This window comes from Lithobates pipiens, unplaced genomic scaffold (genome assembly GCF_037356315.1).
Source record: "Lithobates pipiens isolate NorthernLeopardFrog02 unplaced genomic scaffold, aLitPip1_a1.2 Scaffold_16, whole genome shotgun sequence".
Lineage (NCBI taxonomy): Eukaryota > Metazoa > Chordata > Amphibia > Anura > Ranidae > Lithobates > Lithobates pipiens.
Window position 1 is genome coordinate 125,435,234 of NW_027507748.1, and position 26,227 is coordinate 125,461,460.

General features: G+C 40.8%; 1 protein-coding gene across 1 annotated transcript in view; it reads right to left on the minus strand.

Moving 5' to 3' along the window:
* FOXN1 (forkhead box N1) overlaps nt 1-26,227 on the minus strand; it is a 113,961-nt gene that overhangs the window by 81,360 nt on the left and 6,374 nt on the right. Inside the window, exon 2 of the mRNA XM_077480434.1 lies at nt 19,507-19,639. Coding sequence (XP_077336560.1) covers nt 19,507-19,567 — 61 coding nt within the window. The 5' untranslated portion in view covers nt 19,568-19,639. The remainder of the gene's footprint in view (nt 1-19,506; nt 19,640-26,227) is intronic.

Below are 26,227 nucleotides of genomic sequence, written 5' to 3' on the forward strand. Positions count from 1 at the left end.
TTGTTGGAACTTCATTATTATCCCATTAAAGAAGAAGAGAATTGTGCTCTGTCCTTGCTTCCGAGCATGCGTGTTTGTACTTTGGACTTTTGTCCGATGGACTTGTGTACACACGCTTGGAAAATCCAACAATACACATTTGTCCGTGGAAAATTTTAAAACCTGCTAGCCAAAATTTGTCCGCGGAAAGTCCGACAACAATTGTCCGATAGAACATACACATGGTCGGATTTACCACCAATAGCCTGTCATTGAAGATTTCCCGACGGAAAGTCCGATCGTGTGTACGAGGCTGTGTGGTAAGTTGGAAAAATGCTACCACGTTTGCAAGAAAACGAGCACAGGCCTAAATGTAGAGACACAAGGCAGTCAGAACAAGGCTTAATGTTGAGTCAAAAGCCAAAGAACGTTCTCTTATACAAAAACTAGAACTTCAGCTGTTTTTGAATTTGAGAAAATAATCTGTTTTCTTGGGGGAAACGAAGAAGAAATGAGAGAAAGCTACCAGAAGGGGAAAAGCCTTGCAGCATCAGTGAGAACAACAGGGAACAGTGTTTGGTATTTTTTAGTTACTAAATCCAGGACCCTATATTCACAATATCTGGTTTCCAACAGTACACAAAACATGGAAATGCAATTATTTTAGAAAAATATAAACTGCTATATACCTTTTCTCATCAGCAGTTAGATCAGTCTTGTGACTTCTATCAGTGTCCAGCCAAGCACTGGTTAAAGCTTGTAGGAAGAGTTTTCTGACTGTCCTATGAGACTGCAAGACCCATGATCCTCTGTCTGGACAGTGCTGATTATCCCCGTGCTGATCACATGCACTCTCCCAAGAAAAAAAAAAATCTCTAGCAATACACACCAAACTGAGCATGTGCAGCCTGACTCCATAGACTCTGTTCTATCAGGAGATGAATTGGGGACTGTGGAAGAAGGGGAGGATCAGAGAAGCCAGAATCAAACAGCCTCTTTTTTTTTTAAACCTTATAATCTTTATTGAGGGATTTTTCATAATTCATCTTGACCAGTGGTAGCTGGTGCTCAAGTTTATTTTGGGGGGGGGGGGGCACAAACAAACTGAAAAAAAACCCCATAAATTGCAGTATCACTGTACCATCAATCGCAGCCACTGTGCCATCAAACGCAGCCACTGTGCCCATCAATTGCCACCACTGTACCATCAAATGCAGCCACTATGCCCATCAATTGGCACCACTGTGCCATCAAACACAGCCACTGTGCCATCAAACGCAGCCACTGTGCCCATTAATTTCCGCCACTGTACCATCAAACACACTCACTGTGCCCATCAAACGCAGCCACTGTGCCATCAATTGCTGCCTCTGTGCCATCAAATGCAGCCATTGTGCCCATCAAACGCAGCCACTGTGCCCATCAAACACAGCCACTGTGCCATATCTAATGCTCCCACTGTGCTATCAAATACTGCCAATGTGCCATATCAAATGCTCCCACTGTGCCCCATCAAATGCTCCCTATATGCCATATTAAATGCTTCCAGTGTGATAGTATTTGCAGTATCTAAATTATATTTAAGGTTTATAGTATTTGCAATATCGAAATGATATTTAAGGTTGATCCAGGCAATCTCTGCTATTTTTTGTTTATGCCAGTGTGCCCCCGCCTGCCATCTCCACTTACCCTGTCTTGGCGGGACAGCTCCTTGATGAGCCTAGATGTCTTCTCCCATCCCCTCTTCCCATCCTCTGCTATGTTTGGATGCCTGATAGGCGTCCAATCACAGCGCCTGTCGTTTCAGCCAATCGGGTGACGGGTAACAGATCCAAGCACCTGATTGGCGGAGAGGCGGTTTAGTGTTAGGAAAGCAAATATTAATTTGCTTTTTTAACACAGCTGAGTGACCTGTGAGTACCCACAGGTCACCTTTTTTGACGCCTATTAGGGCCTATGGCTCTAATCCGGTGCTTCAAAACATCCCCTTGCCGCCTGAATAGGGGGTGGCAGCAGCGGCCATAGATAGATTCATGCAATGCATGAATATATCTATGGTGCGAGAGGGGGTGGCAGGGGAGAGGGGGCGCTGCCCATGCACCCTTATGGACACACTGCCACTGATCTTGACATACAAACATCCATTGCCTCCTCTCCCTCACCCTCCCCCTATAAATTTTACATACGCAAATAGAGAATTAAAAAATGTGGTATATTCACGGTAAACACCTCAAGTATTTGTTCTGTGGTGGATCCATCTCCCTCCCTTGCACACTCCATTCATTTCCTCCATTCCAACCCTCCCGACTTCCCCACTCCGACCATTCAACCTCCTTTCTAGCTCCTTTCTCACAATCTCAGTGACCCATCTTGGCCTTCTCCATTACCCAGCTTCACACCTTTCACTTTCATTCATGCTTCTCTGCCATCTCAGTGTGCCACGTCTTGTCTTTGTTATCCCTATTCTCTACTTTTACCCGATATTGGTGCCTCTGCCCCTACCACCTCATCTTTCCTCCTTGTCCTCTTTTTCAATACAGATGACTCCTAACTCATTGTGTCTTACACCTTGTTCTAAGGGGGGTATCCCTTCACATCCCACCAGGGTTTTCAGATCTCTTCATATTTCTTTATACAGCCCTGTCTAACGTATACCGATTTTTCCTTCCATAGCATCTCATTCATGCCATGTTCCCACTCTCTACTAGATGGGGGTAAAACTGATTGCCATCTTTGTGCAATCAGTTTCCTTGCCTGGAATAAGCCCCTAAGGATTGCGATCTGGGTGCATCCATGGTTTCCCTCCCCCTCTACATAAGCCAGTACACATAACCTTAACTCCAAATTTGGGAGCCCTCCAAATTACTGACCTATAATTCTAGATACCTCCCTCCAGTACTGATATAGCTTCAGGCACCTCCAAAACTTGTGTCTTTTTTCAACCTGACTAACTATGTAACTATGTAAAACATATGGATTAGGTCCCCTTCTATTTCCACGCACCTGGGGCAACTGGCATCTGATTTTGGGCCAAACAGAAAAAGCTTTTTTGGGGTATAATAAGCTCTATATAACAGAAACAGATGTGACATCCTCTAGGAGGGGGAAAGTGAGACCAGCGGGCTCAGTTTCAGGATTTTGCTCCACTGCGCTTCAGTTATGGTTCCTACATCTTGTTGCCATCTCCTCCTACTTGGTTGGACCTCAGTCCCCTCCAAGCTCCCCTTATGTATATGTAGGTATGGACTCAAAATTAGGCCTTTTAAAGTTATTGCGTTAATTACCTTCTGGAGCAATGGAATTTTACTCCATTCAAGTGTCCTTTCTCTAAACTGTTCTCCTAAAGCATGCCTAACCTGTAGATACCAAAAGAAGGACTTATTCAGTATAACATATTGTTCCCTTAGTTCCTGGAAAGATTTCAGAATACCACCTTTATATAGCTGATTAATGAAATTTATTTTACACCTTTCCCATTCCTTAATTGTCCCCATCTTCTGGATTTCTCCCAGATTTCTGTTCTCCCAGAGTGGGGCATACTCTGTAAATCCTCTGTACCCCAGCAATGTCTTTGCTGTATCCCATATTCTTACCATCAAGCTTAAAGTGGGGAGCCTAGAGGGAAAGGAGCCTGCCTCCATGGCTTCCACCATTGATCTGTGCGGAGTGTTTTGTAGCAACATTTCCCGCCCTGCATTTCCCCCTTCCAACCTATTGCACCCCCCATATAATTGTGCCGCAAAAAAATAACTCTGGGTATGTGGAAGTGCAACCCCTCCTTCCTGTTTTTGTATTTGTAGGGTACTCAAACAAATTCTTGCTAGACCACCCTTTCAGATTAATTCCCTAAAAATACTGTCTATCTTTTGGAACCGCTTTTTATATATCCACACTGGGGAATTATGTAATACATATAAAAGCTGCAGCATCCATAGCATAGTATGTCCAAAAGAGCTCAACTAGTTAATTACAGTGTAAAAACATATTCCTTTTGAGCTTAATGTGTGCCCTTAGTTAATTAGTTCCTATATTCACTAAAATATGTAAATCTGAAAAAAAAATAGTGATGCCAAGTGGGAAAATGTGGGACCAGGCTATGACCTAGAGGAAGGGGGCTGTTTTCTTCTGCTGGTATAGAAGCCATTGGCATGTCTAGCTGGCATACAGAGGCTGGGCATGTGGGAAGTTTGGAAAGATATTTTCTCTTTTGCTCTGGCAAAAATTTGGCATGGGAAGGTTATTTCTGATGATTGCTGAGTGCTGCTTTGAATTTTGAGGCTTTACTCAATGGGCAGCCTATGGCCTGAATGATTAGAGCCTTTCTGAAATAGTTTCTTAACAAGAATATTTCAAAAGGGTTTTTGATTATGTTGTTGATTATCCCAGTGTGTTATGTCAATTATGCCCAACAACTGTTCACTTGGAATAGACTACTGGCAACTTGCTGCTCTGAATCTGGGGGGAAGAAGAATAGAAAGTCTTTGTCACCACTTCAATACCTCCTGTGTGTATTGTGGCTACTCAGCAAGACCATTCTGAGACTAAAAAGGTAGACATGCTCCACCACTAGATCAGTGGCGTATCATCCAGGGGTGCAACTCATGCACTGCACACAAGCCCTGGAGGGGGGGGGGGGGACGCTGTGCTCCAACAGACACTGCATTCATGTATGAGACGTGTGTCAGGAACTACAGCTGTGCCTGTCACTAAGCACATACAGTGATGCTGCCGCTAAATTTATAGATCACCGACCTGGATTCTCCTCCATCTACCCAGTGGCGGAACTTTGGTGATCCTGTCTATGCTCTAGGGGGCCCTTGCAGCTTCTGTGGCAAGCAACTGTAAACACCCGCTGTTTGTCCTGAGCACCAGACATTCCTGGAGAGAATCAGTCAGGTCCGGGCGGCCGGTGTTCTGCCGTATAGTGTCCGGCCATGAAATAGTGTCCGCCCCGAAGCAGACGAAGCTTCGGAAAATTTCTGAAGCTGAACGGCGCCTGCGCCGTGAGTGGAGGTGGTAGCCCCACCATCCAAGCGGACATAGGGTTGTGAGTATTAAAGGGCCCCTCGCGGGCGAACTTCGCTCGCCACGCTTGGGGCTCGGCCTCGCTGCGCTCGTCTCTTTTTTATTCCTACTCTATGTCCACTTGGATAGTGGGGATAGAACCTGGACTCACGGCGCAGGCGCCGTTCATCCTCTGCAATTTTCGGAATCTGTGTTGCTGTGTACTGCGCATGCGCAGTACACAGCGGACACTATCCGATGGAGGATGTTATTAGACAAGACACTGGCAGGTTAGTTGTGCAGATACTGGTGATGGAAGCTGACAGCTCTGCTCTTGTCACCTCTGCTGCTGCTAACGGGGAGTGAGCTCTTCTACTTCCTCCAGCTCAGTACCCAGACAGTCCCCCTGAGGAGGAGGAGGACGTAAGGCATTTGTTGTGAGGGCTCCTGGTTCCTGGCTGCTGTACACCATAGGTGAGTTTTGTCATGTCTGGAGACATATGTTTGTATTTTCCACAGCCCCGGCTGTGTACAGGGAATACGGCGGGTTCACTCTACACTCCGCTCCTGCACATACTACCCACTGCCATACACTTCGCACTCCTCTCCTGCTCATACTAGCCACAGTCATACACTCTGCACTCTGCTCCTGCAAATACTACCCACTGCCATACACTTCGCACTCTTCTCCTGCACATACTACTCACTGCTGTACACTCTGCATTCCTCTCCTGCTCATACTAGCCACAGCCATACACTTCGCACTCCTCTCCTGCACATACTACCCCCCGCCATACACTCTGCACTCCTCTCCTGCACACCATACACTCCGCACTCCTCTCCTGCTCATACTAGCCACAGCCATAAACTCTGCACTTCTCTCCTGCACATACTACCCACTGCCATACATAAATCAACTGATCAGTTAGTAGAACATTTGGTTGGCAAGTCTCTAGCAACAGCAAAGTTGCAGTGGTGGTGAGTCTACAGAAAAAGCTCTGCAAGTCTACAGCCTGAAAATTCAGCCACTGTGACCCCTGTGGCGGGATGACTATTGCACAACACACCTGAACCAGAACTTGCAGCAGGCTTGCAGAATGCTTGCAAAGAAAGTTAATCTGGAGTCATGCAATGCGGACTTGCAATTGTGCAACAAACTTGTGAAGTCTAGCAATAGCTTAGCAAGTCATTTAAAAACTTGCAGCACAATTGCTTGCTAACTGGGTTACTATTTTAGACACAAATATCTTTCATTAAATACCATTTAGCTGATGACAGACAACAACTGTAACTGTTCACAGAGATTGGCCATAATGCTGGAGTTTAATGAGTGGTCCGTGCTGTTTGCTCCTCTCCGCCATCTCTAAAGCATCAGCTCCTGCTTCCACCTTTATAATGCAGTCAGGGATTGAGTTCCATCGTTCTGTCTTTACCAGGAAGGTGTGTTTCTTGTTCCACCCTAATTGTTTCTGTTCTTGGCTGTGGCAGCATGTTTTATACCGGGTGTGGCATAAACCCACATGAAAGTGCTGCAGACCCATCTACCTTTAACAGCACACTATTCCTAACAGTGTCTTCTGTACCTGTTCTGAACATCAATTATCAACCAATCCTCTGTCACTCCCACCAACCTGCTGGGAATCGCCTAGACTTTAAGCCCTGTAATTATCTGCCTTTTCAGTTCAAAATGCATTTTCCCTATACTGTATACTGATACGGAGTTAAAAAAAAAACAACTCAAATGTAGTAAAAACCCAGAGGGTTTGTTCTGTACATATAGTTTAATGGTAAAAATGCATACTTTAGAATTTATTTGTAAGCATGGCGTGACGTTAAATAAATTAAGGGGTTCAGATCTGTGATCTGATTTATTTCTCCCAAAGCTCTCTAGGTGGGAAAGAGGAACACAAAAGTTTTCAGGCAATATACACACTCCTGCCACACCTACATTTGTACCCAATTTCAGAGAAAACTGATAGATCATAAATATTTTACGCTTAAAAGACATTTTTATGCATTTTCAGACGTCTGCAACAGTCGGTATCAACGTAAAGAAAAATAATTTAAGCTGGCCATAGCAACAAAATAGTACATATAATGTTACAAACATTAGCCCTATAAAAAGCTAAATATGGTACAAACAGGCAGAGAGGAATTTGGGTCTCAAAGAGGACTGTTCCTTGGAAGATATGCAGAATACAGGAGAGCATTGTATCATGGTATACCCTTTAGGAATGTGTCACATTATTTGCCAAGAAATTACAAAGTAATATAAGCAAACAGAAAATAAAATAGAACAGAATTACAAAGAAGAAGCTATAACAAGCAATCTAATGGTACAAGTACCAATATATGTTCCTTTTAATGTTTCAAAAGGTTCGGGTACTGAAATAATATCTGATTTTGGAGATATTACTATGTTTAGTTTTTGAAGCATGGAAGAATAATGTACTAATGCATCATAGTATTAACCTCGCTGGCGGTTTTCCCGAGTGTGGCTCGGGGTTAAATTTTAGCACCATTAGCGGTAACCCTGAGCCACATTCGGGATTGTATTGCAGGATCCTGGTGCGGTATATTTACCGTGTCCCCAGGATCCTGCAATGCCCCCCCGCTGTGTCTGCGGGCTGTGTCCTCCGCCTGATGCCTCTCTGTGCCGGGCTTTGTTCCCTGCGAGCATCGCGATGCATGGGGCGGAGCCCGGCGGCATATTAAAAAAAGTGAAAAATCATAATACATACAGTACACTGTAATCTTACAGATTACATTACTGTATGAAATTATTTCACATCCCTTTTGTCCCCAGTGCTTTGTCCAGTACCCTGCATGCAGTTTTATATGATATATACTGTTCTTTCTGCCTGGAAACTGGAGATTGTCCATGGCAACCAAAAAGTGTCCTGTTACGTCAAAAGTGGTTTTAGACCAGCTAGAAAACAGTGATAGTAAATTAGAACACTTGCAGAATTGAGTGATAGTGAATCGTGGGGAAATTAATTTTATTATTATTATATTATTATTTTTTATAATTATTTATATTTATTTATTATATTACGATTTTGTGTTTCAAACTTCATCAAACCTGGAATATCTATTAGACTCTTGTTTGGACAGATTTAAGTGTGTTATTGCTAAGAATTACAGGCCTATAATATAAAAACGCCAAATTTCTATGCAAAATAGTTGTACCACTTTGAGAAGCAAAAATCTGACATAATCATACCGCCAGGGAGGCTACAGGAGTTGTAAAGGCAGAAGACTTTTTATCTTAATGCATGCAGCAGCCCCCCTCAGCTCCCCCTAATACTTACCTGAGCCCCCTCTCTGTCCAGCAATGTCCACGAGTCCCTCGGCCATCCCTGACTCTCCCTCCTGATTGGCTGAGACACCTCAGCGGCGAAATTGTCTCCAGCGGCTGTCCATCAAAGTCAGTTAGCCAATTGGGAGAGAGAGGGTGCGGGGCAGAACTGTGGCTTCATGTCTGAATGGACACACAGAGCTGCAGCTTGGCTCAGGGGTACTTGACAAGAGGGAGGGGCCAGGAGCAGTGAAGAGGGACCCAAAAAGAGGAGGATCCAGACCAGGTAAGTATATGTTTGTTATTTTTAAAAAAAACAAGACTTTACAATCACTTTAAGATTGTTTTAGCAAGGAATTATTCACAGGATGCTCATAAGAGCCACATAAAAAATGACATAAAATATACAAGAAAAAAAACAATCACATTAAAATCAAATAAATCTAAATAAGTATATAAGACATCCCACTACTAGTAAATTGACAGATTTGTAGTATATGTTGTTAGAGAAATACTATTTAGTAAGGGATACATTGATCTTAATGGGGGCAATAGTTTAAATGCTGGGGTTGCCTTGTGCCTTGTAAACACAGCTTCCCCGTTAATGTTACTAATTAAAAAAGTTAATTGCCAATTATAGCAACATATATACTGTAACAATATTCAATACATTCTTATTTTAGATCTATGAATCCTTATCCCGTGTGGATGTTGGATAATCCAGACAATAAATAGAGTCTCAATTTGCACCCGAGGTTCACTTAGGAATTTTCTTAGGAATACTCTAAGTATAATTCTGAATATATATTTCTTATAGCTTGAACCCGTCATCCTCTCTGTGGCTGTCTACTCAGTTCGATCATTACTCCATGGGTGTCAATTACCACTATAACTCTAGATAATATCTGATGAAAATGTAACAGGTTTGTAATATGATTTATAATAACAGAAAAATGATTGTGAAGTTGCCAGTACATTGTTGGATGCATAACACAAAGGACTATTCTATTTTGTATCTTAATATATATTGTTGTATGAATTGTTCATGTTACGAGTATATAAATATTTAAATATTTGGCTATGCATAATGTGTTTTGTATATATATCACTTCTTATGAATTGTTTATTGTTTAAATCTAGATTGATGCATATACTCCTGAAAAAGCCATACAAAAATTTGGTGAAACATGTCGAGATGGATGCATCAATTTTAACATCAACTATGAAATAATGTCTGTTTTTCATTTATCAGTTTTACAAAATGGATTTAATTGATATGAAATAAATAATGTTTTTATAACATCTATTTGCACCCTTAAAGTTCCCATTTTTTCTTGTGCTTTCTATATATAAGACATACATTTTGATGTGATAGTATTAATTTCTACAAAAATCCAGCCATTGAGATTCTGTCACAGCATTGTAAATAACCGGCAGTCCTCCCTCCTGCCGAGTACCTCCATTAGTAAGCCTCTTGCTACAGGGGCACTCGAGCAGGCTCAATCCTGTGAATGAATATTGTCCACTGGATGTGATTGACAGCAGCAGGAGCTAATGGCTCAAGCTGCTCTGTGGGCCAATGAGGAGAGAGAGGCACATGCACATTGCTGTATCAAAACGGAGCTCAGGTATGTATAAAGGGGAGTAAGGGGGCTGTACCCAGTAGTTTTTCTTTACTCAGGCACTTTCTGTTAACAAGTTTACATTCCATATTTTTTGCTATAAAATTACTTAGAACTCCAAACATTATATTTTTTTTAGCGGAGACCCTAGGGAATAAAATAGTGATCGTTGCCATTTTTTATGTCACAGCGGTTTTTCAAATGCAATTTTTCGGGAAAAAATAAATTTTAATGATCTAAAAAAAAAAACCCACAATATGCCCCAATTTTTTGTATGATATGAATCTAACATGTCACACTTTAAAATTGCACGCACTCATGGAACAGGAACAAAGTACAGTACCTAAAAGTATCCATAGGCGACATTTTAAACGCATTTACAGGTTACCTGTTTAGAGTTACAGAGGAGGTCTAGTGCTAGAATTATTGCTCTCACTCTAACGTTCATGGTGACACCTCACGTGTATTACGAACACAGTTTATATATGCGTCTGCTGAGCCAGCTTAACAGTGCCAATTCAGCAAACAAATACCTCTTAACCTCCCTGGCGGTACGATTATTTTGGATTTTAGGTGCTAAAAGTGGTACAATTATTTTGCATGAAAATTTGGCATTTTATATTGTAGCCCTGTAATTCTTAGCAATAACTCACTTAAATCTGTCCAAACCAGAGTCTAGCAGACATCCCGGGTATGATAAAGTTTGAAAAATGAAATCATAAATTATAATACAATAAATAATTATAAATAATTATACCAAATAATAATATAACAATAATAAAAATTATTCAATAATGTAATCAAATCAAAAACACTGAAATTTGCTCAGTTGCAGAATTGTCACTGTCATTACTTTTCAATATTTGATGACGGATCTCCCCAAAAATCGCTATTGATCAATTCTGCGAGTGATTCCAATTTATTATCACTGTTTTCTAGTTGGTCTAAAATCATTTTTGATGTAAAGGGACAGTTTTGGTTGCTATGGACAATCTCCAGTTTCCAGGCATAAAGAACAGTTTTTATTAAATAAAACTGCATGCAGGACACTGGGCAGAGCACTAGGGACAAAGGGGATGTGAAATTATTACATACAGCAATGTAATCTGTAAGATTACATTATACTGTATGTATACTGTGTGTTTCACTTTTTGAATTTGGCGCCGATCTCCGTCCCCGTGCGTCGCAACGCTCGCAGGGCATGGAGATTGGCGATGTGATAGATCGAGCGAGACACGGCTCACTCGTACAGCACGGGGACATCGCTGGATCCAGGGGACAAGGTAAGTAAACCTCTCCCTGCATACAGCGATGCGGTCCCAAGTCTTGCTCAGGGTTACCGCTTTTGGTATAAAAATTCCACCCCGAGCCAGACTCGGGAATACCATTGGGGGGTTAAGGACACAAACAATGGGTCAGCAATGAATAATGTTATAAACATGTACACTATATTTAGATCTGAAGTAATCTCCTAGTAGATGTTTCAGTTAACTACTTACGTGGCTACTTTGAGAGGGATGTAATCTAGCCAGTCTATGCTATCCCAATGAAAGAGAAAGTCCACTAAAGGTTATATAGGCTTTCCCATAAGTAATGGCAAAAGAGTTCCACATTGCAGATCTGATGTTCTTCGCTAGCTAGATGGAGCTACAGATAACTATAATGGTGAAGATCTAAGGCATCTGAGCGACAGGATTCCCGACAGCTGATAACAGAGCTAGGCCCCTCAGGCCTCAGGTTGGATACTTCCAACCTGAGGCCTGAGGGGCCTAGCTCTGTTATCAGCTCCACGTGGTAGGCCACGACCACTCTCTCCCTGTTACACAGAGTGGTCTGTCTTGAGTCAGACCCAGGGGGAAGAAAGTTCTGGGAGGGCTTCTCGCTCCTTTTATGGTTACTCCCAGAAACCTTCATGTCACCACGAAGATCCCTGGGATGTGTAGTCTTAGGGTAAATAGTTGCATAGTAATAGTCTGAAGGAGAACTATATGTCCCATAATTCACTTTGTTGGATGCACAGATATGTGGTCACTGATTGCACTTATTACCAAAGGGACAAGCGATGTCCAGAAACACTATGTACTGTGCTTTTTGCTGACAGTTCATATCGCTACATAGAGTAAATAAATAAATAAACAAAATATTGAAATAAAACTCCGATACATGAGCTGTATAAACAAATTTCTGTTAAATTAATTTTGCTGTTTGGTAGAACACTACAAATCTCCAGTTAAACATTGGACAATGATGCTCCTTTATACCAATAAATACTATAAATTGTGCACAGCTAATATGCTTACTGAGTATATGCTACACCTATGGGCATAGGTGTGTGCAGGGTGTGCCTGGGCACACTATAATCACCTTGTGTGCATTAGCATTATCACTCTGTGTTTAGACAGGCAGAGGAGAATGATCTCCCTTTTTTCGGCTCTGCCATAAGGGAAGTGCTTACTCGCTTCTTTTTCACTGTGCTGGCAGGGAGATTAATGTGTCGGTGTCATATATATGTAGGCACACACATATGCATGTGTGTTTGAGCTTTGGGGTGCACACCCTAATGCAATAGGCTGCACACTCCTATGTCTATATGTGCGTATATCAAAAAAGAGCTCTGATCTAATCAATAATTTTGTTTTTAAATAAAGAATACAATGAAGTAAATAAAGAACATTTAGATCACTAGCTATTATTTGATTTTTGAAGTCAGGTCCATTAACACCTATGAGAACACAGTGAGCAGGTGTGAATAAAATGGACCACTTCCAAGAACAAGACCGTATTCACAAACACTACACTTCAGGGTCTTGCACGGCATTGTACGCGGTATTCACCATTTTATTAAAAGTAAAGAAACAGCACAAATGATCCAAAGGGCCTAACAGCAAAAGAAGAGCAACAGTAGAAGAATAGAAGAAGAGAGGGGGGGGGATGTGAGGGAAAAAAAAGGGGGTGGAGCACCAGCCAGTCACTCCATCCAGGCCTGGGGAGCCCTCAAAATTGTCCCTACTCCAGGGGATTAAGTCACCAGCTCCGCATACTCCTCAGAATAAACAAACCATGCCAATAAAACCATTTTTCTTTTTAAAATTCTCATAAAGGCCCTTCTCCGTGGCCACCAAGTCATCCATTGCGTTAAATTTGGTCACTTTTTTCAACCAGCCGGCTAGCGACGGCGGCTGCCTGCTTCCAAAACAATCGGATGCAACCCTTCGCAGCTGTGAGCAGGAGAGGTAAAATGGATCACCCCTAGATCTTACTTGGAATTCTGTGGTGGTGCAGGAGGAGGAATGCACTGAGGGAACATCTTATGGATCTTCACTGGTGTATGATACCATCGGGTCTGCACCTTAAATCCAGCATCCTGATGTTTAGCACAAATAGAAGTTTTGTAGGAGAAGAGAAGAAGTCTGTCCAATTGTTGCCCCTGCTCTTGCTTCCATTTGGATATATAGGATGGTCTAAAGTCCGGAGGCGGAGATATCAGCAGTTGGTAAGTCTGGGAGACCGCATTGCGCATTAGAGACTGTTCCAGACATAATAGTTCAAATGTGGTAAGTCGCGTCTGGAAGGGCCAGACCAAGTTTTATCCCTTCAATAGCAGAGCTGTTTTTGTGCATTTAGCACACATTTAAAAAATAATTTTCGATCGTTTGAACATATATTTTCTGAAAGCAGACACCCTGGAGAATATAAAAGTGGTAGTTCCAATTTTTTGTCACATTTTAGAGTGGTTTATCAAGTGTGATATTTAAATAAAAAAAAACACTAAAAGTTAATTTTAGGGCACACAAACGCAATACCCAATTTTCGGTAAATTATAAAAGATGAGGTTGTAGTAAAATGACACCCAACATGTCAAGCCTTAAAATTGTGTGTGTCTGTGAAATGGTAACAAAAGGTACCCAATTCTTTAAATGCCCCTACAGGTCACAATTGAAGGTCAACTGTGAATAACAGGCCTAGAATTAGTGTTTCCACTCCAACGTGTGTGTGTGTGTGTGTGTTTGTGTGTGTGTTTGTGTGTGTGTGTGTGTGTGTGTGTGTGTGTGTTGATATGTAATATGTGTAGCACAGTCAACGTGTTTGTGGGGGGTAGGGGAGCATCAAAATGTATTTTTCTTTTCTGATGGGGATTTTAAGTGTTTGGGTGTAACTCTATCTTTTATTTTTCATCACATAGGGGAGAAAAAGCTCACTATGTGATGCTTTTCTGGTGACAGATTCTCTTTGATGAGCCATCAGGGCTCTTTAATGTCTGCCCTCTATTGAAACTAATAGAGTGCAGATTGTGACAGGAGATCCTGGAAGTGACGTTTTACATGCTGCTTCCATATTCTTAATAGGAAGAGGAAAACAGCAAATGGATGGCCCCGGGTTCGTTGATAGTAGCACAGAGCACGGGAAACAAGAAGGTGGCTTGTGCGGAAACGAGGGGTTTGGGGGTTTCTTGGTGACTTGTCAGATTTATACACATTTCTGGCAGCTGTAACAGCTGATAGGGTGTGTAAACCCCCCCCCCACCCACCCAACTGCTGCTGACGTATAGGAATACCTGATTGGCAGTGAAAGGGTTAAAAGCCATGTTGCTTAAATAAAATAATTAAAGTGGTTGTAAACCCCATAAACATATACCCAGTGAAGTGACTGGCCTCAGGTGATACACAGAGATGAAACAATTCCTCCTACATAAGTTGCACCGTTTATCTACCATATTCTCTTCTCTACATCTGTATAAAGTGCTGAATTATAAAGCTTTTGTGAGAGCTCAGTAAGGAGAGCTCTGAGAGCTGATTGGAGACAAGGGGCACACAAGAACAGCACAGAGGAACAGAGCTGAGGCTGTCAATCGGAGGTTCCTACACTGTCACCATTTTTCTCATTTTTTTACTCACAAACCAATGCTTGCATCCTAGCTTTAACATTCAGGAGAAGGAGGTTGAAGCTCACCTAACCACAGCAGTTCCTAAACTCTGCTAAAAGCCTATTGGCGCGTACACACGATCAGATTTTCCGATGGGAAATTTTGGATGTCAGGCTGTTGGCGGAAAATCTGCGATTTTGCAATGTTTTTCCCCATGACTGCGGTAATTGTAGGCAGGGTGTACATGATACCTACATGGAGGGTGTTTTAAACCAAGACCTATAATGTATAACCACAATTTAAATTAGTCCAAGCTGGAGTGGTGCACACCTAAAAGTCCTGATGGACTACTGTCCAAAGTCCCTGTGGTTAGACACCCTTACAACCGTTGTGTCACTTGTCTATTGCTTTTCTGTATATTTTTCATGGAGAAAGGTCTCTACGGGAATATATATAGAGAACTATCTTGGACCAGTAGCAGCAGCTTTCATTTAGTAGGCGATTGTCCCAAAATGGAGAAACCCATTATAGGCAGCTTTGCTTGTAAATATTACGCCTTTAACCTATCAGCAATGACAGTAGTATCATTAATTATGTGACTTGTGAATTTATCAAATTTACAGCCTAAATATTTACCTATGGACTGTAGCCAAGCCTTTTTAAAGTGTTTTATAGCACATACATAAAACTTGGTGTGCAGTAAGATATATGATAAACACCCATTCTTGGCTTTGGTAGCTAAGCTCAATTCAGACCTCACAGAAAACTATAAAGAGAATGATCAGAACCTTCGGGGACAAAGTACGAGGATAAATGAAGGACGGGCCTTAGGTGGGGCCTTATGATAATGCAGATTTAACTCTTTTGATCTACGTGATTTATTGCCTTGTACTCCTCTGTAATTGTTTTTATATCATTACAACACTTTGCTGGCTAGAACAGAGCTTTTGTAAACTGTAGGACCTATAAGTACTGTAAGTGGTTAGAACTAATAAAGGATCTAAGAATATTAACGCAATTTATTGTTACCTCCTAAATCTATATTACAAGTTGGTTTATTGAAGAAAATGTAGCATTTATGGATGGATACTTAAAAAATTAATATGGTGGGGGTCAATATTGTCCAACAAACAGCTCTCTAAAGCTATCAAGTCTAATGTAAGCCAACAGAACAACTCCGTAGGAAAGTAGAGCTGACCATAGCTGAAACAAGATTTGGCCAGTTCAACAGGGACCGGTCAAACTTCAATCCATGTGTGGTTGTCACCTGTTTCACAGAAGTTGATAGTTGGATCAACTTTTATCAAACAGGAATGTTGGAAAAATGTTGTCGGTCAGCGACTGCAGCCACTGATCAATGTATTGTGACAGTGGAGAGTCCCGCTGTCAGCAAACACTGTCTCGGTGCGGGAGATTCCTCCATCCACCTCATTAGTGGATAGAGGGATCAATTTTTATTTATTTTTTTCATCACCCATGGCCAGTTTTACATGAATGTGAAATATCTAATTTTCTCGGTGAGTATGGGATTTTTACATACACAAATGATCATTTTCGAAAGGAATTTTTTTACACTGGTCAAGAGAACCTGTGATTATTCAAGTATCTGATCAGGTTCAAGTGAAGAGTCTATCGCTTTTGTTTCCTTAAAGTAGATCCAAACCCAATTCCTAAAATCTGATATGATCATAAAGATAACCTCCAGTCAGATATAAAAGACAAAGATTTTTGCAGCTCTCTAATCATTCCATACATTATTACATGTTTCTTTTTTTTTTTAATGCTAGAAATTCAGGTACCTTGCAATCCCTTGTACAGCGAAGCAGCACAAATAGCCGATTAGTTTTGCTGCAATGTGCTAGAAAGCAGCACACTAATTCTCAAAACTGAATGAACAAAAGTGGTTTTAATATTTTAAAACTTGCATCTTTCATTACAATAATACCTAGTAATCCTTCCATTAAGGTCACTATTCAGGTACCTCCTGATATGGGGTGACAACTGTCTCCCAGTTGTCCTGCATATCTCCCTGTCACATATGTCATATATGGCCCCGGTGGGGACTCCAAGCAGCCACAATAGGGAACATTTTGCAGTTTACTGTTGGACCTGAGGCCCACTGTTGCAGCTGAGGCTCTTGCATGTATATAAAAAATGGTTGAAAGAGGCTAGAGGAGATCAGCAGCACTGAGAGAGGTAAACGTAGTATTTTATGAAAAAATGTGATTCACATGGCCACACTGATCAGTTCACCCACGCAGATGGCTGTGTTTACCTACCCAGGTATGTTTCTTTAGTGTACATCCTTGCAGGACTGATGCAGTCCTGCAGTCTGTCTCCATTCTGAGCCGTGCATTGGACCTACACGGATGTACAAGCGGGAATGCACATGAAGTTCCATGCAGCTGTCCCCTGCCCTGTCACTGATTTAAATAGGCTGGCTGCATGTGGCTGCCCAGACCACCTGTGCCTCCTGGGCGGTAAACAAGGCCCTGTTTTTTGGTGTACTGATCATTCACCCCTGTGAATGAGTCCTTAGTTCTACATAGCTGCCAACTGTCCCTGATTTCAAGGGACTGTCCCTGATTTGGAGCAATGTCCCTCTGTCCCTCTTTCCCCCTCATTTGTCCCTCATTTTGGTCTGATCTATATAGCTGTATATAAAATGCACTTTTTATCTTTCAAAAAGTTTTTCCCAGTGCTAAACCTTTCATCCAATTTCTAAATTGTTGCATTTGTACATTTTAAAAGCCAATATAAAGGAATAGTAGTGGTAAAAAATAAAATACCTTGTGGATTTAATGTTAATGAACCTTTTTTTTTGGTTAATTCTCCTTTAAGGGGGTGTGTCAGGAGGCGCGTCCTATGCCTACGTAGGTTTGCTAGTAGGTGCCCCTCATTCCCATCTCAAAATGTTGGGAGGTATGGTTTTACTGTAAACCGTAACTAAAGGTAAAAAAACTTCTGTTCCTGCGGTCCGACACCTGCAAAGTCCTTGCGAAGTTCCAGTCTTTGCCCTTCTTGATTGGCCAGCACAGGATGATATCATTGCCACGTATGCCTGGGAGTGAAGTAATCACAGCACACAGGTAGTGTGCCGGAATGCAACCTGAGCTGCGCTTGCACAGATCAGCAAGTGTACATTCACAAGGGTATTGTGACTAGGCAGGTAAGTGTATATTATTACAGAAGAGACATTGCATATCTCTTCTGCAATAAAGACCCTGTTTACAATATTTTTATTTGTAACTTTAGTTCCACTTTAACCATAGTTGATGTTTGAAATAAAGACAGGTTTGCATAGACAGAAAAAAAAAGGAACTCCTTCATTAAATATCCACCACACCAAAATGTGAATAGTATATTTTCCAGGATTCAGTACAATTTATTTTGAAGATGATTGGCCTCCTGCATAAGAACAGATGTATAATCCAGGCAGTAACAACCAATATTTTTCAAGGTTTCTGTGGAATATGACAGTTGGGAAATTTTTTTTTGAATCTGACTGTTGACAGTTAAGGAACCCATCCTGCTGGAATGCATTTTGCATTATTCATAAGGAAAACTGTATCATGGCATGAGCAAGTTATGCTTGCTTAAACATAAAGTAATGAATGGGATTTTACAGGCACCAAGAGAATATTACAACCATATATAATATCATTTTTTTTATTGTACATCATGATTAAAAACAAATACAAACTAAAAACATGCAAATCCCTTATGCAAGCAGATCACATAAGATGAAACACATATATGGATATATGTGTGTATATAGGCCAAAAAAGACCACATAGGTGGAAATCTGAAAATGTACACCGACGCGTTTAAACATTTTGTCTTCTTCAGGGAGTATTGCAAGAGAGCGGGTAGATTAATATTGCTAACAATGTCCAATCCACAAGTGACTCCAGGGACCCAGGGAACACAGACCGAATAAAGGAGAGAGAAGAATTCAAGGGACAAGTTGCCAAATTTGACCAGGATATGTTGCAGTATATATCAGAGTGAATGGGATGTAAGAGGATCTTGCCCAGTCATGTACTAGAAAAATGATGTGGACAGGTTTAAGATCATTATGGGGTAATTGCTCCTCTGAATGTGACCCATGAACTCCCCCTGAGGTGCAACTCATTGATTCTGAGGATTTCAGTCCATAGATGTTTGCTGATCTTGGACCTGTCTACATCAGTTTTTTGGTATATCATTAGGAATGATTGTCTTACATACTATTCACTCTGAGATATACTGCGACATGTCCTGGTCATATTGGTAACGTGTCCCTTGAATTCTTCTCTCCTTTATGCGGTCTGTGTTCCCTGGGTACCCTAGGGTGCTTCACTTGTGGATTGGCCATTGTTAGCTTTATTCATCTACCCCCTCTCTTGCAATACCCCCTGAAGAAGACCAAATGCTGAAACGCATTGGGGTGCGTTTTCAGATTTCCACCTATGTGATCTTTCAGGGGTATATATACATATATCCAAGTATGTGATTCATCTGCATGTGATTTACTTGCATAAGGGATTTACATGTTTTTAATCTTTGTATTTGTTTTTAATCACAATGTACAATAAAACATTTTTCTATTATATATGGTTGTAATATTCTCTTGGTGCCGGTAAAATCCAATCCATTACTTTATGTTTTTGCATTGATCATAGGGATGTGGCACCATGAGAAAGGGTGCAGGTATCTACTGTCCAGCATAATTTTGTTAAGTTATATTTGCTTGTTACCTGTTTGCAGGTTCACCATCTCTTCTTCTAGCTGAGAGTAACTGTCCTTTTCAGCATCCATGTGATCTCATAAAAGAAAACTTGCTTCTGTAACATCCATCAGTGATTTCATTGGAAGGGCTGAATTCTTTTTCTGTTGAAGAAAATGAAAGACAATCAATTTGTGCTAAAAAAGAATTTCAGCAGAAATAAAAAATAACTGTAACTAACCGTGTAAAGTTACTCAGGAAGTCTGAAAAATGATCTGAACTTACATTTGAATATCTTGAAAGTTAAAAATATATCTAAAGTCAAAACATGATTTTTTTTTCATTTTGTTTATAGAAGGGGAGGAAATTCTCCTTACTTAGGCCCCTTCCACATGGGGTGGGCTCCTCTAGAGTCCAGTTGCTCTGCAGAGGATCTGTCTGCTGATCCCGCTGAGTAGGCGGATGGCTGGTCTGTGTCTGCTCTGCTATGTAATGTGGTCAGTTTTTAATAGAAAAGCAGGGGGACTGGAAGGAACACCAAGGATTTCGCATGAGGTAAGGATGGAGGAGGCTCCCTCCTGGTTGCTGCAGCTGCCACTGCCACCGGGTCCATCAGAGTGGAGGGAATCTGGGGGTGTGATCAGAGTGGAGGGAATCTGGGGGTGTGATCAGAGGGAAGGAATCTGGGGGTGTGATCAGAGTGGAGGGAATCTAGGGATGTGATCAGAGTGGAGGAATCTGGGGGGGCTAAAAGTCCACTGGATAGGGGGCGCAAAAAAGTCTAATCATTGGAGGAGAGCAGGCCACGTTCCCAGCACAGGTAGGGAGCTGACAAGCTGTGTTCTCATGCCTAGTGTGGTCAGTTTTTTTAAAAATAGAAAAGCAGAGGGACTGTCAGAAACACCAGGGATTTCACATAATGAAAACGATACAAAAAGATCAGGATACTTTTTTATACAAGTACATGGTACAGCAGGCACATATCAGGAAATTGAAATGTTGAGGTAACATATTCTTTAAGTTCCTGCAGTCTACTAATATTCAATCACCAAGTGCTCAGATGGTCACATGAGCCAGTGCTTTAGAAACCAAGACAATAGGCTCAGTTCCCCAATCTGTAACAATAGTTTTTGCCCAAACAACTGTTATTTTCATCAAAAATGAGAACCAATGAATGCTGGAAATAACAGATGAAAACAACAATCTGTATGACAAATAATTATATTAATATGACAACCTGCCACACTATTATAGTGAATCGGCAGATCAATAAGTTGCCGTTCTGAGATATTAAATTACAAATATCCAGATGCAAGGCAACCATCAAGTAGCTGATGAAATATTTATTTAAATTGGAGATAAACTTAAAAAGTGCTGAAAGTGTATGTTGATATTAGGAATTTACTGTAGTGCTGATAGAAAATATAGTGCTATAAGGTGAAATTTGATAGTTACCTCCAGGAAATGTGGGTTTTATTTTGTACAAATAGATCAATCATATATCTGTCAAGTTCCTTGCTTTTATGATCTAAGTAAAAACTGATGCAAACAAAAGTGGATTCATTGGCTGTACAAATCAGGTTGTTTCCTTGGTTCATTTTGTAGTACAAATTAAAAGATAATTGCATGTTCAAAATATCCATATACACTTTCACCTAAGAAACCCATTGCGCCCATTTCTAAAAATCATAGCATGGCACAACAGGTATAGAGTTTCCACTGCCCAAGGCTGGAAAACCTGCAGAACTCACATATGTCACATGTGTCAGGTCAACTCATATGCTTTAAATTTAATGTGTATGTATAGTTAAGCCACATTTAAAAAAAATTTTGGATAGAGTAGAAAAAGATGAGACCTTTTGTCAGTCTTTTTATTTATTATTTGCTATTTGTGTTCTCCCTCTCATTTGAACTGGCGATCAGTGTTACTAACACAGAAAATGATGGGAAATTCAAAAATGTACAGTCATCACCAACAAGAGTTGAGGGTAAATCCTACAATGGGGCACTTGTTGCAGTGACTACTAAGAGGAAAATTGCTCTTACTTCCTGTTGTGTCCATAGGAATTGAAGTGAAAGTAAGTTTCCCCAAATGAACAAAGACACCATAACGTTAAACTGACAGGGGTGTTAACCTTTTAATTTACAGTCCAAAATAAAACAAAAAGCTTTGACTACACATACCATACCTATTAAATTGGTTGTAAACCCTCCCCCACAACTTTGTCCCATGTAATTCAGCATAAAAAACCCTAATGAGCACTGCTTGTAGATATCTCCTTACTTGCTTAGTATTGTTGTAATCATTTTTGTTCTTTAGAATGACTCTGAGCATGCCCAGATCTCCCCTGATTTACTGCACACTCTCTATGGGCTTGTCTATCTGTTATGAGGACTTCCTACCGCACACCACTGAAATCCCAGGAGGCTGCATAATCACTCAGAGTTTCCTCCTACATCCCATGTGACCATGTGACATCACATACAGTGTAAACCAGGGCATCGGACAGCATTACTGCAGTCTTATCAGCTGAAGCTGATAAGACTGACAAGGGCAAACACTAGATAATCGGCACAAGTAAATACTATGAAATAAAACAAGTCAGCTATGAACAGTAAAGCAGGTTTGCCTTAGAAACGTTGGATTGAGAAGGAGGCTTGGCTAACAGTACAGGAAGTGCTCAACGTAAGGGCGGAAATACACTCCACTGTGGACTCAGAAAACAATACTTAAGATGGAGCTGCCTAACACCTGGAAACAAGTTTTTTAAAGTTTCTTTAAACAGTAAGTAATATGCGATTTGGGCTGGATTACAGTGGCTATAGTTTGATAATTACTTATTATAATGGACTAAATGAAAAGAAACATCAGAGTGGGAGAGTTTACTTCCTCTTTAAGATAGCAATGGTCATTATAGTCTATGCCCAGGCCCAGCACAGTTGCAACATACTGTATACTTCTTCTCAGCCACCAATGGGATTCAAACCTGCTCTCAAAGTCTAAGGGACCGTTTGGATTCGTGTGTTTGGATTTATGCATTTTTTGTAGCATTAGCAGATCCATTTCCGTGTGTTATTGTGCAAGCCTTGTGTGTATTAGCAAACCTTGGTTACTGCCTACTAACCTTCTCCATTGCAAATTCTAAACTGAAATACCCAAAAAATGCTTTGTGCACTCACATGTGCTTTGACACATGTTGACGTGTACTTTCACTGCATTTTTCAGTTTAAAATTTGCAATGGAGAAGGTTAGCAGGCAGCGACCAAAGCTTGCTAATACACAGAGGGGGTTATTTACGAAAGGCAACTCCACTTTGCACTACAATGCAAACTACACGTGCAAAGTGCACTTGAAATTGCACTGAAAGTGCACTTGGAAGTGCAGTCTCTATAAATCTAAGGGGTAGATCTGAAATGAGGGAAAGCTCTGCTGATTTTATTATCCAATCATGTGCAAGCTAAAATGCTGTTTTTTATTTTCCTTGCATGTCCCCCTCGGATCTACATTGACTTTACTTCCAAGTGCACTTTCAGTGGAATTTCAAGTGCACTTTGCACCTGTAGTTTGCACTTGTAGTGCAAAGTGGATTTTAGTTTAGTAAATAACCCTCATTGTCAGTACATCATAGCACATTATATACATTTGCTGAGTGGCAGTTGACTTATATGAGCCTACTAATCCAAAAAAAAAAACAGACTGGCCTTATTTTTTTTTAAATACACTGCACTGCAGTACTCATACTGAACTAGACACTATTAATAGTGGACATAGTGGGGGGTTATTTACGAAAGGCAAATCCACTTTGCACTAGAAGTGCACTGAAAGTGCCCTTGGAAGTGCAGTCACTGTAAACCTGAGGGGTAGATCTGAAATGAGGGGAAGCTCTGCTGATTTTATCATCCAAACACGTGCAAGCTAAAATACTGCTTTTTAGTTTCCTTGCATGTCCCCCTTGGATCTACAGTGACTTTACTTCCAAGTGTACTTGTAGTGTAAAGTGGATTTTCCTTTAGTAAATAACCCCCAGTGTGCTGCACTGCATATGGTAAAATGCAATGAATATACCCTAAATCTGATTGGTGGCTGTAGGGAATTCACCAGTACTCCATGTCCTTAGCTGTTTCAGATTAACTGCATGCTGCATGGTAAAAAAATATGCATAAAGATTCTTCAAATGATTAAACAGGTTAAATGTCTGATTTTATTAACTGTGAAAGTTTCATAAACTAAAGCCAGCCACAGACATTCAAGGACAGTTTGCATTATTCAGTCATCTCATTGTGGATTTGGCCAGTTGTTCCCCAAAACTATAACATTCTAATCCCACTAGCAGTTCTATTAACAGCCATAACACATAGACAAAGGTTTGTTCCACTAATGCCGCGTACACACGAGCGGACTGTATGGTGTACTTAGTCGGTCATACAATCCGACAGACAGTCCGTCATACTTTCCACTGAACGGACTTGACCACACACGGATAGCCAAACAGTCCATCGAAAGCTTGCGCGATGACGTGTACAGCACGTACGACGGGACTAGAAATAGGAAGTCCAATACACAGCAAAGCACCTTTCCGCCGTGTAAATCCTTTCTGAGCATGCGCCATTCTTAGTCCGTCGAACTAGCCTACTGACGAGCGGATTGTCCGCTGAAACCAAAGTACGATGGACAGAATTTCCAAAAATCTGAAATACTTAGTACGCCAGACTGCACGCTGAAAAAGTCAGCTGAAGCCCAGACACGAGCGGACTGTCCGCTGAAATGTGTTTCGGCGGACTAAGTAGGCCATACAGTCCGCCCGTGTGTACGCGGTATAAGAATACTTGTTTGGGCTTTAGGTATAACGATATATATATACGAATCAATGCTAGTCGGGGAAAGGGGGCCGTGGATATTCCTGTGAACTTGCAGATCTCCTAAAACTTTTACAACTTTTACAACTCCACAAGGTATGGTAAATGTATCCTACCTGACCATACTGTCGCCAAAAGAGAGCTGATACACTAGGAAATATTGTAGATAATCTGCTTGGCATCATATCTATGTGTAGTGCATTGAGTAGAACTCTGAGTAATAGTTATTGCTTTTCACCACTCTGTTGGGTCCAATTCTTGTCCCATCTCTGCCTCCCATTTATTAACTGTGGGGGTCTTTTCTTAATACATTGTGTCTCACCTTGGAAATAGTTATAAAACAAAGAGATAACTCCCTTTGTAGCAGAGAAATTAACCTCCCTGGCGGTATGATTATTTCAGATTTTAGGTGCTAAAAGCGGTACAATTATTTAGCATGAAAATTTGGCGTTTTATATTGTAGGCCTCTAATTCTTAGGAATAACTCTCTTAAATCTGTTCAAACCAGAGTCTAGCAGACATCCCGGGTATGATAAAGTTTGAAAAATGAAATCATAAATTATAATATAATAAATAACTATAAATAATTGTACCAAATAATAATATAACAATAATAAAAATTATTCAATAATGTAATCAAATCAAAAACACTGAAATTTGCTCAGTTGCAGAATTGTCACTGTCATTACTTTTCAATATTTGATGACGGATCTCCCCACAAATCACTGTCACTCAATTCTTCGAGTGATTCCAATTTATTATCGCTGTTTTCTAGCTGGTCTAAAATCATTTTTGATGTAAAGGGACAGTTTTGGTTGCTATGGACAATCTCCAGTTTCCAGGCATAAAGAACAGTTTTTTATAATATAAAACTGCATTGCAGGACACTGGACAGACCACTAGGGACAAAGGGGATGTGAAATAATTACATACAGCAATGTAATCTGTAAGATTACATTATACTGTATGTATACTGTGTGTTTCACTTTTTGAATTCGGCGCGATCTCCGTCCCCGTGCGTCGCAACGCTCGCAGGGAACGGAGATCGGCTCCGTGATAGATCTGGCAGAGGACAAGTGCTCATACAGCGGGGGGACATCGCTAGATCCAGGGGAGAAGGTAAGTAATCTCCTCCTGCATACAGCGATGTGGTCCCGAGTCTGGCTCAGGGTTACCGCTTTTGGTACAAAATCTCCACCCTGAGCCAGACTCGGGAATACCGCCAGGGGGGTTAATGAACTGTTTAAACTCAATGAGCTTGTAGCTGCTTTTGGACTGTTCTTTTAAGTGTTGGGCTAAGTAGTGTTTACTAGTGCTGTGCATTAAAGTCATTGTAAACAATTATGTTGTAAAACAGCCCATTCCATTTAAAATAGAAATGAAAGGCAAAACATTTTTATATAGATTTAAAAAAAAAAACGAATTGCCAGTTTAGGATATTTTATTGGGGATAGCAGAGAATATAGAGAGTTATTATAAAGTATTTCCAAAATAGTTTGAAAGACCACTTTATAAAAGTGTCTAATGCCAAATTTATCCTAGACTACCTATGTTACTACCCATCAAGTAAACTGTTTCATTATTCTCCCATACTCTAAAAGGGATCTGATTTTTAAAGTAGAGCAACATAGTTTGAATTAATTCTTGCCCTAGGGAAGGAGCACATGGGTGATTTGTAGAAGCTTAATAACAATAATAAACTCTTTAGCAACTAGTTGCTACACAGATGCAGCATATTGTACCAGATACTGTGAGCTACACAAGCAGCATGCAGTGGTTAATAGTATTTGATTGCACAATGCACCTTATATGTGAGATTATTGGCTACTACATTCTCTACCATTCTCTCTACCTTGTGTGGGTCAAACCACAGGAAGACATTTGTTCTATACGGG